The sequence below is a fragment of the Brassica napus genome, chromosome C2 (genome assembly GCF_020379485.1).
Source record: "Brassica napus cultivar Da-Ae chromosome C2, Da-Ae, whole genome shotgun sequence".
Taxonomy (NCBI): Eukaryota; Viridiplantae; Streptophyta; class Magnoliopsida; order Brassicales; family Brassicaceae; genus Brassica; species Brassica napus.
The window spans coordinates 56930893-56943728 of NC_063445.1; the positions used below are offsets into that span (position 1 = coordinate 56930893).

The 12836-nt window shown below is 40.6% G+C and overlaps 1 protein-coding gene across 11 annotated transcripts in view; it reads left to right on the forward strand.

Moving 5' to 3' along the window:
• LOC106382847 (agamous-like MADS-box protein AGL27) overlaps positions 1-10557 on the forward strand; it is an 11641-nt gene extending 1084 nt beyond the window's left edge. The window contains exons 2-13 of one of the 11 annotated variants that reach the window (XR_007319200.1): positions 1556-1613; positions 1762-1823; positions 1905-2004; positions 2126-2364; positions 2461-2743; positions 3043-3097; positions 3671-7888; positions 7985-8265; positions 8565-8619; positions 9193-9449; positions 9712-9753; positions 10243-10514. Coding sequence is in view for 2 of the 11 variants with exons in the window: in XM_048747309.1 (XP_048603266.1) it covers positions 1556-1613; positions 1762-1823; positions 1905-2004; positions 2126-2140; positions 9423-9449; positions 9712-9753; positions 10243-10248 (310 nt within the window). In the remaining 9 variants the exon portion in view is untranslated. The other 10 variants (XR_007319201.1, XR_007319199.1, XR_007319205.1 and 7 more) reach the window with 10 other exon arrangements.
• The last annotated feature ends 2279 nt before the right edge of the window (positions 10558-12836 follow it).

Below are 12836 nucleotides of genomic sequence, written 5' to 3' on the forward strand. Positions count from 1 at the left end.
TGATTAGTTCCTCTAATACCATGTTGGTGTGAACACTGCACAAGGACTTATCCACAGACTTATCTGATTATATCTGTTTCTAGATTAACACACCCCCAATATTAGCGAGCGACCTTTTTGTGCTCTCAAGATGTTGTTCCTTTTCTTCATGCCAATTAGTACTAGTTTGGGTTTCTTTGCTAAAGAACACTCGAACTTAAAATTAGTCTGCGGTCCGCTGATGTCATATATATGTGGCCAGTGGCCACTGGCCAGCTGGCCCTAATGGGTTTACTCAGTAGAAAGTAATCGTTGTTTTTTTTTCTCCTATAAGAATGAATCCACTAAGCTACAACCCTTTTTAACAGGTGTGATATTCTTCTCTATCTGTGGTAGTAGAAGTTCCAAATTAAAAACATGCAAAACCTCTCGGCATTTTCCTTATATATCTAGGAGAGATAACAATGAGCCCACACTAAGCTACAACTTTTCCTATCTTACGCCAGAGAATCTTAAAAATGGATGAGAACAAATGTATTGTAGGAAATTGAAATGTAACTCAGCACTATGCGTACGAGTATATCTCTATATAGTTTCTTCGCACTGCATTGATATTTAATTCCACTAAAGCTTGATCATGGAAGAAGTTATTGGGAACCTAATCTACTTGCTTCCATTATACAGTAGTCAAACTCTAGTCATAGCTAGTTTCTTTGGTAGTTTCTCTTATATATATAACGTATTGGCACTTTTCAAGCTGTGTCGACTTGAGATTAGGCTTCTTATTATGTTCCTTATTAATTGCACAGTTTTTTTGGTGATTAAAAGTTAAATTACTTATTCTTAAATTACTTATTCATAACTTCATATGCAAGTGAATATATAGTGAATTAAAGCCAAACTGTATTTGAATTCTTTCAATAAATCATGGACATCACAAATTAGGATTGCAGCCGTGATCTTACCTAATTTGCTATACCCGCTTTCTTGGCTTATCCTTTATGGAGTGATTGTCCCACAACTTTAAGCCAAAGGTTTTGTTTTCAGTTCTCCGATTCAGTTGAATATATGTTTAAAAGCTTCAATAATAGCTAGGTGTAACATGGACACCATGTGAAGCTAAATCCATTGGTATTTATAATTTTCATGTAAAAATAGTCAAAATTTATAGCGACTTCACCAACTTCTAGAGATTTTCCTTGTATATATGAACATATACATGGACATGGAAAGACAAGAGAATATGCTGTAATGGAAAAGTAAATCTAATATGGACATTGCAAAACTATAGTAGCTAGTTACAAAGATACAAAAAATGATTGTAAACAAACATGTTTGTGATTTTGTTTTAAGCGATATACACCACATTTATGTCTATATAGAAGCTAGTTATAAGTAGTATAATGATACAACTTAAGTCACTCATATACAATATCTATGTATAATAGCATTCTCTTTCCGTTTCATTCTCTCTATAAAGGCCGCTATTGGTGCTCTTTCTAACTCTAATTTAAAAAAAAAAAGGTTCATGAATCGGCTCTTATACGTATTTTTGTTTTGTTCTTGATATCTCCAGCATGACCAACATCATCGATCGTTATGGCATACAACATGCTTGTGAACTTAGAAGCTTGGTAAGTTAGCTGAGAACATCATTTAACGTGGTCGTTAATGTCATGAAGGGATCGAAGTGTTGGTTGCGTCTGAGATAAACTCTATGCTTTGAACTTGTCATAGCGACTGAAGTTTCTAGGTTTCCCATCATTTTTTTTTCACGTGCAGGATCTTGCAGAAAATACTCGGAGTTATCTTCCACACAATGAGTTACTCGAATCAGTCAAAAGGTTAGCACTAAGACGCCTTTTCCCCTCTTCATCTGATCAAAAAAGTTTTTTTTTTTCCTTTGTCTACTTATGACTATGCAGCAATCTTGAAGAATCAAATGTCGACAACGTAAGTGTAGATTCTCTAATTTCTCTGGAGGACCAGCTCGAAACTGCTCTGTCTGCAACTAGAGCTAGGAAGGTATATATGCTTGCTACGAAGTGAATGAACCGATTATTACATAAATATTCTGTCTAGTTAGTTTCCTAAGACCTTGCTTGACTTCAGATGAAATAACATAGTTTTTAATGTCATGTTGCAGACAGAACTAACGATGGAGTTGTAATGACCCACCTCCACTATCCCCACTATCTCCACCATCTCCACCATCCCCACCACTCCCACCATCTCCACCATCCCCAACTTCTTTAAAGAGAAAGAGAGAGAGAGGGAGAGAGAGAGAGAGAGAGAGAAAGAGAGAGAAAGCTCACCTGAGCTCGTCGCCGGAGCAACCGTGTGCCGTGATCACGTTCAGCTTGCCACCACCGATAAACGCCCTAGGTAACCGCCGAAAACCGCATTTCTTAAGTTCATTTTCGTTTCCGTTTAGTAAATCACCCATAACTTCCTAACCATTGATCATCTCGTACATCCAAGGCCATCATCGTGTTCCTCTCGTCGAGACGAAGCCGTAGACACCAACCACGCCTCAAACGGAGCCCGGACGAAGCCGCACGCGCCTCCCGAAGATTCGCCTCGGCGCGCGCGTGAAACACACGCGCCACCGCCTTCCGCCGGATCCACCCTGAGTTCCGGCCACGCGCCGCCGTCTCCGACCAACGTTCGCCGGAGCTGCCGTGACCGACCACCGTCCGTCCGCCGCCGAGAAGCGCCGCCGCCGCGCCGCCGCCTCGCCGCCGTCGCCGCCGTTGATTTTCCGGTAAGCCGCCGGGGACCGACACCGGTGACTCGCCAACTCGGCCGAGTCAACCCGGTGAGTCAACTCGGTGACTCGGTCAACCTGTGGTTTGACCGGTTTAAATCGATTTCGATTCGGTTAGGTTAAACCGGTCGGATAAAATCAATTGGAAATCGGTTAGGGAAAACCGGATTAATTAATTAATTAATTAATTAATTAATTAAATAATTAATCTTTGACCAGCGGGTTGACTTTTCCGTAAATACCCGTTTTAAACCGTTCGAAAGGCGTTCTGACTCGAAATTTCGATCTGATTTCAGATTTGGAGTCCATTTGAGCAGCTGGAGTTCATAGATATCTCTTATTATTGCTAAGGTGAGGGTCTATTCCCGAACTCCTCTTATTCGGCTTAGGACCTCGAATAAGTATAATTTATTTCTAATGTGTGAAATCGAGTCTGTCATTGCTTGTTTAGTTTTAGGTTCTTTGCATAAACCGGAACTAGGGGGTTAGAGGATTCAACATTGATTGTTTCACTTAATGTAAATTCTTAGCTAGGATTGTTTTTGTTTGGAGACGGATACAGAGTCGGACTGCTGTATGCCGGATTGTATGGAGGTCACGGCCAACTTTAGTCGACCGGTTGAGCCGTAGACTGGAAGTGTCGATAAATCGTCTACGGGCGTGTGTTACCGAGCACTTTTTCGGTGTGTGTATGAACCGAGCACCTTTTCGGTAGTGTTTTGGCCTGTTAGTGGGCGGCGAGTGTGCACCTCGCTAGGACCATTGTTTGTTGTTTGGGTACTTTAGGTACTGTGTTTGACATGCATTATAATTAAATTATATTTATTCGGAGTGCTATGTCCGGGTCCATGGACTTCGGGGTGGCATCCCATACCTCACTGAGCGATTCCCCTGTCGCTCACCCCTCACTCTTCCCCCTTTCAGGTGAGACAAACAAGTATGTGATATTTGGACGGACTTGGTGCTACTGGACTTTTCTTTCGGATTTTATTTGGGCATGGGTGAGAGTTGTCGGGTTTATGGGCTTTTATATTACGGGATATTGTTGGTGGCCCGTCGTCCTTAGTGTCAGGGAGACGGGTGTCACATTGTTGTATGATGACGCGTCGGGGGTGACACGCTGTCCTCCATATAGGAGGTGACGGGTGTCACAATTTGGTATCAGAGCGGGTTCCATCCCGGTTCCGTCCGGGATGGCGGTCAGGGGATTCGGTTTTCATCGATTTTCAACTTAAAAAAAAAAAAAAACTATATATATTTATTTATACATTTCGAAATTCTTTTAGCATCATTCTGTCCAGTAATTACTAACTCAAATGTCTCTTTCTATGACGATGAGTAAAATCATCGTCATTCGTCCTTCGACTATCAAGGTTCTCGACAGATGTTCACCAGTTGCGTGAAGTCCAAGTTCGTCAGATTTCTCGGAAGTTATCAGTTTCTTCGGTCATGATTTCGAGGCTATCCAGGAGTGGATATGTGACGTTTCTGCCACCAGCCCACTTCAAGCAATCGTTCCACGAGTTTTGTTACTGGAGATTATGTGGTGTGTGGTATGAGCCATTGGTTGGCATGTGTTGTTGTGTGTACGAGTATATTGACTATTTTGGAGATATATTTGTTTTGTGAACTCGTGGAGATCGCTTTTGAATTGGGGTGCAGCAGCTTGCGTTGTGTGGGTGTTGGAGTTACACTTTGGTATGTTTACCAATTTTGGCAGTGTTGATCGTTTCAGAGATGTGTCAGTTTGGACAACTGACATAGGACATTGGGAGCTATTTATATCCATCGCAGTGTACCAGTTATGCTTGGAGGGCCGATTTGTTCGGATATTCATCAGAGATGGAGCTACGTTTTTACGATGTTATCCTTGGGATGGATTGGCTGTCACGGCATCAAGTAGTGTTGGATTGCCTGAGGGCAAGAGTTCCGATTGCTGGAGCAGATGGAAGTTGTTAGTGCATGCATGCTACATACTGAGGAGTTATGGGATACAAGGATATATAGATTTTTGACTACCATCTCGATGGTTAAGGATGATGGACAACATGAGCTGCAGGATCTTCCGGTTATTGCAGAGTATGAGGATATATTTGTGACCTTTGGAAAGGCCACCACATGACACATGAGAAACTCTTGCGATTTGTTTGGAGCAAACAACACCAGTTTCACAAGTTTTATACCGATTAGCACCAACAGAGATGACAAAGCTGAAAGAGCATGTTGAAGATTCATCAGACAAGGGTTTTATCAGACCGGATACTTTACCGTGGGGAACATCATCATTGTTGTTGTAAAGAAGAAAGGTGGGAGTTTCAATTTTGTATCGACTACAAAGGTCTGAACAAAGTGACCATTAAAGATAAGTATCACTTCCGCGCGTTGATGAATTATTGGATTATTTACAGGAAGTTTATAGTTCTTGAAGGTTGACATGGCATCAGAACACCATCAGATTACTATATTTGAAGAGTATCTACTGAATGTGAATTTTTGTATACATTATGGATATTATGGGACGCAGTGATACCATTTGGCTCGACAAAGGCACTGTTGCATTCATGAAGATATGAATGACGTTTTCATGAACATTTGGATAGGTGTACGATTGTATTCATCGATGACATCCTGATTTATTTTGGAGAAGAAAGGAGATTTGTGAGCATTTCGCGGATTGCGTTGGATAAGCCTGGAGAGCATCAGTTGTTCGCTAAGTTGAGGAAGTGTAGCTTCTGACAGAGGAATGTTGTATTTTTGGCTGACATGGTTTTGGAAGCAGAATTTTGATGGATCCAAAGAAGATTAATACCGTTTCGGGAAGGTCGAAACCTAAGAGCGCTACAAAGATCTGCCGTTCTTTTTGGGTTAATAGTGTACTACTGGAAGTTCATCAAGGGTTTCACCGGTTTAGTAATGTTAAAGACGCGGTCTACATGTAAAGACGTTAAGTGTGGCTGGATAGATTTTTGTTCGAGGAGTTTCACTGAATTGAAGCACAACTAATGAAGACACCAGTTTTGGGTTCTACTGAGGCTGAGGCTTACTGTGATGTGTCAGATACTGGATTGGATTTAAATTAAGGTATGAGGATTAAGTCATTCATATGCATCATGCCAGAGAGGCTGTAGTGGTATTTGCGTTATAGTTTTGGAAATCATAATTGTACGGGAAGGAAGTTCAGATTCTCTGGGATTATTAGAATGTGAAATTTATCTTCATTTATTAAAAACTTGTACTTGGACAGTGCAGTTGGATTGAGTTTGTAGCAAGCTATAGTTTGGATATCACATACTATCTGGTAAGGACAACCAGGTGATAAATGCCTTGGGTAGGCGTATGAGCTGTATCTCAGGAACCAAGAAGGTTCATGAGTTTACTGGGAGATTTGCTAGTCTCAGGTTGGGTGCCATTACTATCAATGGAGAGACAGATGTCCTTGAGGATTGGAGCATGCAGTTTTGCTATGGAGGATACGCAAGCACAAGTTAGCATTGGATTTGGTTGAACAGATCGAGATTGAGAGTATTGGATATCATACAGCTATGAGCAGGATATACTTGTACTGAAACCGAGTTTGTGTGTTGGACGATAAGTTGTTAAGAAAAGGAATCTTACAACAAACATATCACTCGTGTTTCTCTACGCATCGGGAAGACCAAAGGGTACAAAGATATGAAGAGTTAACTATAATTGGTGTAGTATAAAGATGTTTGTAACTACATTGCGTCGCAGTGCCAGACATGTTATATGGCAATGACAGAGGATCAGTTATCTATCATGTTATTTTAAGCTTGCTTTTGCCGGAATGGAAATGAGGCATGGTGATTATGGACATTGTTATTGGATTTTAAATCACCATATGTGGAAAGGATGCCACATGGGTAGTCATGGATAGACTTACCAAGTCAGCCCATTTCCTAAGTAATTAAGAAGATAATCAGGGCTAATCAATTGGAGCAAACCTACATTATTGAGTTTGGGAAGTTTCATGGATGTCAACATTGTATCGGATTGGGAATCGAAGTTCACATCTACATTTCAGAGAGCCTTTCGGAAGGCACTTGGGACAAAGATCATATGAGTACATCTTATCACCCGTTGACATATTGTCAGTTAGAGAGGACTACTCAGAACTTAAAGGATATGTTCAGAGATTGCGTGAGATGGAATTTCAGAAAGCATCTACCTATACCAAAGTTTGCCTATATCGACAGCTATCTTTTGAGTAAAAAAAAAAAAAAAAAAAAAAAAAAAAAAAAAATTATATGAGGGTTATTTATGGTAGACCTTATAGTATACCACTTTGTTGGACCAAAGTGGGGTAGCAATATGAGTTAGAAATATTAATGGTTTAAGAGACGGTAGAGCAAACGACATGCTCAAGGATTGGCTTTCGGAAGCCCATGACGTCAGAGAATTTATGCAGCTAAGCACCGTAAGGATTTGGAGCTACATATGAGCACCTAATATACCTGAAATTAAGGACATTTCAGCCTAAGATTAAGAAGATAAAGGAGCTTAAACCGAGATACATGGAATTGTATCCTGCACTGGAGTGGATTGGATTAGTTGCTTGCAGTTACTTTATCAGCAGTATATCAGCCTTCTAGGACTTGATTCATATGACAGCATTGCAAAAGTTGAGAAGACGCTATAATTATTTTGCAGTTGACGTCAAGTGAGTTCATAAAGATTTTATGGACCTTATCATCTATTGAAGATTTTGGATCATCATGAGAAGACAGTTCGGGGAATATCGACTGTGTTTGTCCGAGTTCGTTGGGAGGGAGATAAGACCCAGGAGGAGACCTGAAAGGTCGAGCGAAGATTAGTATTCGAGGTTTTGCTATGATGACATTGGGCACGTCAGCTTATGACATGAATTCGGGGACGAATTCCTTGTTAGTGGGGGAGAATTGTAATGACCCACCTCCACTATCCCCACTATCTCCACCATCTCCACCATCCCCACCACTCCCACCATCTCCACCATCCCCAACTTCTTTAAAGAGAGAAGAGAGAGAGAGAGGAGAGAGAGAGAGAGAGAGAGAGAAGAGAGAGAGAAAGCTCACCTGAGCTCGTCGCCGGAGCAACCGTGTGCCGTGATCACGTTCAGCTTGCCACCACCGATAAACGCCCTAGGTAACCGCCGAAAACCGCATTTCTTAAGCTCATTTTCGTTTCCGTTTAGTAAATCACCCATAACTTCCTAACCATTGATCATCTCGTACATCCAAGGCCATCATCGTGTTCCTCTCGTCGAGACGAAGCCGTAGACACCAACCACGCCTCAAACGGAGCCCGGACGAAGCCGCACGCGCCTCCCGAAGATTCGCCTCGGCGCGCGCGTGAAACACACGCGCCACCGCCTTCCGCCGGATCCACCCTGAGTTCCGGCCACGCGCCGCCGTCTCCGACCAACGTTCGCCGGAGCTGCCGTGACCGACCACCGTCCGTCCGCCGCCGAGAAGCCGCCGCCGCGTCGCCGCCTCGCCGCCGTCGCCGCCGTTGATTTTCCGGTAAGCCGCCGGGGACCGACACCGGTGACTCGCCAACTCGGCCGAGTCAACCCGGTGAGTCAACTCGGTGACTCGGTCAACCTGTGGTTTGACCGGTTTAAATCGATTTCGATTCGGTTAGGTTAAACCGGTCGGATAAAATCAATTGGAAATCGGTTAGGGAAAACCGGATTAATTAATTAATTAATTAATTAATTAATTAAATAATTAATCTTTGACCAGCGGGTTGACTTTTCCGTAAATACCCGTTTTAAACCGTTCGAAAGGCGTTCTGACTCGAAATTTCGATCTGATTTCAGATTTGGAGTCCATTTGAGCAGCTGGAGTTCATAGATATCTCTTATTATTGCTAAGGTGAGGGTCTATTCCCGAACTCCTCTTATTCGGCTTAGGACCTCGAATAAGTATAATTTATTTCTAATGTGTGAAATCGAGTCTGTCATTGCTTGTTTAGTTTTAGGTTCTTTGCATAAACCGGAACTAGGGGGTTAGAGGATTCAACATTGATTGTTTCACTTAATGTAAATTCTTAGCTAGGATTGTTTTTGTTTGGAGACGGATACAGAGTCGGACTGCTGTATGCCGGATTGTATGGAGGTCACGGCCAACTTTAGTCGACCGGTTGAGCCGTAGACTGGAAGTGTCGATAAATCGTCTACGGGCGTGTGTTACCGAGCACTTTTTCGGTGTGTGTATGAACCGAGCACCTTTTCGGTAGTGTTTTGGCCTGTTAGTGGGCAGCGAGTGTGCACCTCGCTAGGACCATTGTTTGTTGTTTGGGTACTTTAGGTACTGTGTTTGACATGCATTATAATTAAATTATATTTATTCGGAGTGCTATGTCCGGGTCCATGGACTTCGGGGTGGCATCCCATACCTCACTGAGCGATTCCCCTGTCGCTCACCCCTCACTCTTCCCCCTTTCAGGTGAGACAAACAAGTATGTGATATTTGGACGGACTTGGTGCTACTGGACTTTTCTTTCGGATTTTATTTGGGCATGGGTGAGAGTTGTCGGGTTTATGGGCTTTTATATTACGGGATATTGTTGGTGGCCCGTCGTCCTTAGTGTCAGGGAGACGGGTGTCACATTGTTGTATGATGACGCGTCGGGGGTGACACGCTGTCCTCCATATAGGAGGTGACGGGTGTCACAGGAGTTTGTGAAGATGCTTCAAGAAAAGGTTAGTGCTACCATCCCGGTCATCATCGGCTATGCTGATTCTTGAATCCTCTTGCAGATCACTAGACCCAAATCTCTAGATTTTGGATGCATCGTTTGGTCTTGTCTTAGTCCCTGAATTGTTTTTGGCTTTTGTTATGTGATATTCTAATTAGAACAAAAAGGTTTTGTTGAAATCTTTGATTAAATGTGACTTATGGACTTGTCTGGAGATGGCTTGAAAACATGTTAATTAAGAGAACTTGTTGATCATTTTCAAATAGGAGGGGTTGCTGAGAGAAGAGAATCTGGTTTTGACTAGCCAGGTAACAAGAGTACTATTTGTTATGCTTCTAGATACTAATTAAACACTTTATATACGTAGATAGATAATACACATATACAAAGGCGAGGTGGCACAGTTGGCTTAGCGCGTAGGACTTCGCAAGTATAAGAACATATGCATAACTATAGTTGAGGACTTTATGGATGCAAGACAATTTTATCTGAGACCCATAATTAAAGATATGATTTTTTTTTCATGTTTCCTAATTTATATCTCTGTTAAACTTTACTTATTTAGTTGATAAGAATGCAAGAACGTATCTTACAGGACCCAATTTAAAATTTAAAATTAGGCAAAAGACATTATGCTTCTAGAATTCTTATTTTTCTTATCCTTGTTAATAGAGAAGAATTCTTTTTAGAAAGTTCCAAACGAATGTAATAGTTGCACAATTTCGGTTAAATCCATCACTTATCTTTTTTTTAATATAAGTATATGTAACAAACAATCTAAGGAATTTTTCTTACAGAGATAGGGAAGACGAACGGAGGGAGACAGAACAATTCACCGGCAAATAGCTCCGGCATCAATCCTCCGGAGACTCTCCCGCTGCTAAAGTAACTACCATGATCCAACGGCTGAGTTAACTCAAAGCCTGATTTAAAGTTAAAAAGCAGATGTGTAAACTATAAAAAGCTGCATATTCTCAAAACCGTCATGAACCAAATTGTGGATGACTCATAACCAAGAGATTATGATTTGTAATCTTTTCATTTATCTATGACGGTGTAATCTCCTATATAAGGAACATCTATGTTATGAATAAAGATAGATTTTTCAATTACTTTTATAACACGTTATCAGCACGAAACTCTAAATCCCTAAGCTAATACCCAAATCGAAAAATCCTAAAACCCTAACCCTAGCCGGCGATCTGACGAACTCTAAACCCCGATCGCGTCTCTTGTTCCCGCATCTGTTACAGCTCGCGTCCGACGATCAAGGCGTTCCCGATCAAGCAACAAAGGACGTCTGCGACCCGATAGAAGCGACTCGATCCATTCCAGCTCGCGTCTCGTTCGTATCCAGCTCGCGGCTCAACTCCTTTGGTGGTCCGATTCAACAATCATCTAAGGTTAAAAAGTAATTCAAAACCTAAGAACCCATAATCCAACATGGATTGATTGATAAAGAATGAAACCCTAAAACCCTAATCTTTATGAATCAAAACCGTATAGTAATAGATCAAAAATCCTAATTGAGTAAATCGAAGCTCTAAAAGTTCGATACCCCAAACCCTAAATCATGTTCCTACATGATTAAAACCCCAAATCAGGTTTTACAAGTTAAAATCCGATAAACCCTAACCCTATATCTATAAACCCTAAATAATATAAGTATTAGAATTAATTATATTATAATTATCAAATCACATATTAAAACCCTAATCGGATATTTTGAAATCAAAACTGTTTTCGGTTTTGATCATTGAGGTTTTAAATCTGATTGAAATTGATGCTATGTTGCTAGAAGTGTTTGACCGTTAAATTGATAGATTTATTTTCTCATCCTGCTTGGTTAATTGTTCATCTAATTTAAAATTGTTTAAACCGACCAGCCTGTTAAAACATTGATTGAATCCGATAGGTTGCTAGCTTGTTTTGCTTATATAATCCGATAGGTTGATAGATTGATTGAGGTTTACTTGTTTAAAATCCGAATGATCTTATTGCATGATTCTTGAGGTTTAATATCATCTGCTAGGATTGATAGTTTTCTAATCTGATTTGTTTTAAATAGAAACCCTAAATAATTCGTTTGGTAGGTTATATTGATCTGATTTGGATGTCTTTGAGAATTGAGAATCCGTATGCTAGGTTGATAAATTCATGATAAAATCTAATGTCTTGAGGTTTAAGATTGTATGCTAAGTTAGATTAAATTGATTGATCTGATTATATGTTTTTGAGGTTTGATAAATTCGGATACTAGATAAATTATTTACACATGGTTTATGTTAAATACCAATCAGCCTTGAAATCGATTCATTGAAATTCATGCTTGAAATCTATATTCTAGTATTGCTAAAATCAGCCTTAAAACTGATTCATTGAAATTCATGCTTGAAATCTATATTCTAGTATTGCTAAAATCAGCCTTGAAACTGTTTGAGTGATTAATAAATCTTTTTACTAGTCTTGCTAAAATCCATTGATTGTTAAACCCTAATTGCATGATTAATTGAATCCGTTTTTGCTAGTCTTGATAAACCATAATATTATGAGCACATAGAAATAGTATTGCTGAGACTTGCTAGAAATTGACTGATTGATTAAATGCCTTTAAGATTGATAGTCTCATTGTCCTCACAAGATTGAAATCCGAATTGATTGTTTTTAAGAGTAAGGCCGCATGAAAATTATACCTAAATATTGAGTGATATATGATTTGAGATGTCGAAAATCAACCTGGATTTTGCTGCCCTAAATCTCTCTGGAGATAATTATTTACGGTGGGCATTGGATACAAAGATTATCCTAAAGTCAAAAAGACTTGGTGAATGTATCATAAAAGGCAATAATGCCAATGAGAAAGATTGATACATGGCAATATTAATTATTAGCCATCATCTTATTAAGAGTCTCAAAGATCAGTATCTGACTATAGAGAATCCTCTAGACCTTTGGACAGAGTTAAAAATCGAGATATGATCACCAAAGAACGGTGTTATTACCAAATGCCCTATTTGATTGGAGGAATCCCAGAATCCAGGACTATAAGTCCGTGGATGAGTCTATTGCTAGCTGGGCAAAATAATGGATTACTGATGAGAAACAGTGAATTGAGACCTCCTGGATTAACCCCATTACCTGATACCAATAAGGCCGCAGAAGAAAAAAAAAGGTAACCACGTCCAGAATGATAGACCACACGGTCATGGCCGTGGAGGGTGGAAAGGACGTGGCCATGGCCACTATAACACATTTGGCCGTGGGAATCACTATGGCAGAGGCCGTGGGTATCAACCCAATTTGAGCCATGGTCAAGGCAGTGGCCGTGGTATATCCTTTAAACCACAAAGCTCGACCAAATCAGTGTGCCATAGATGTGGAATGGGGAACC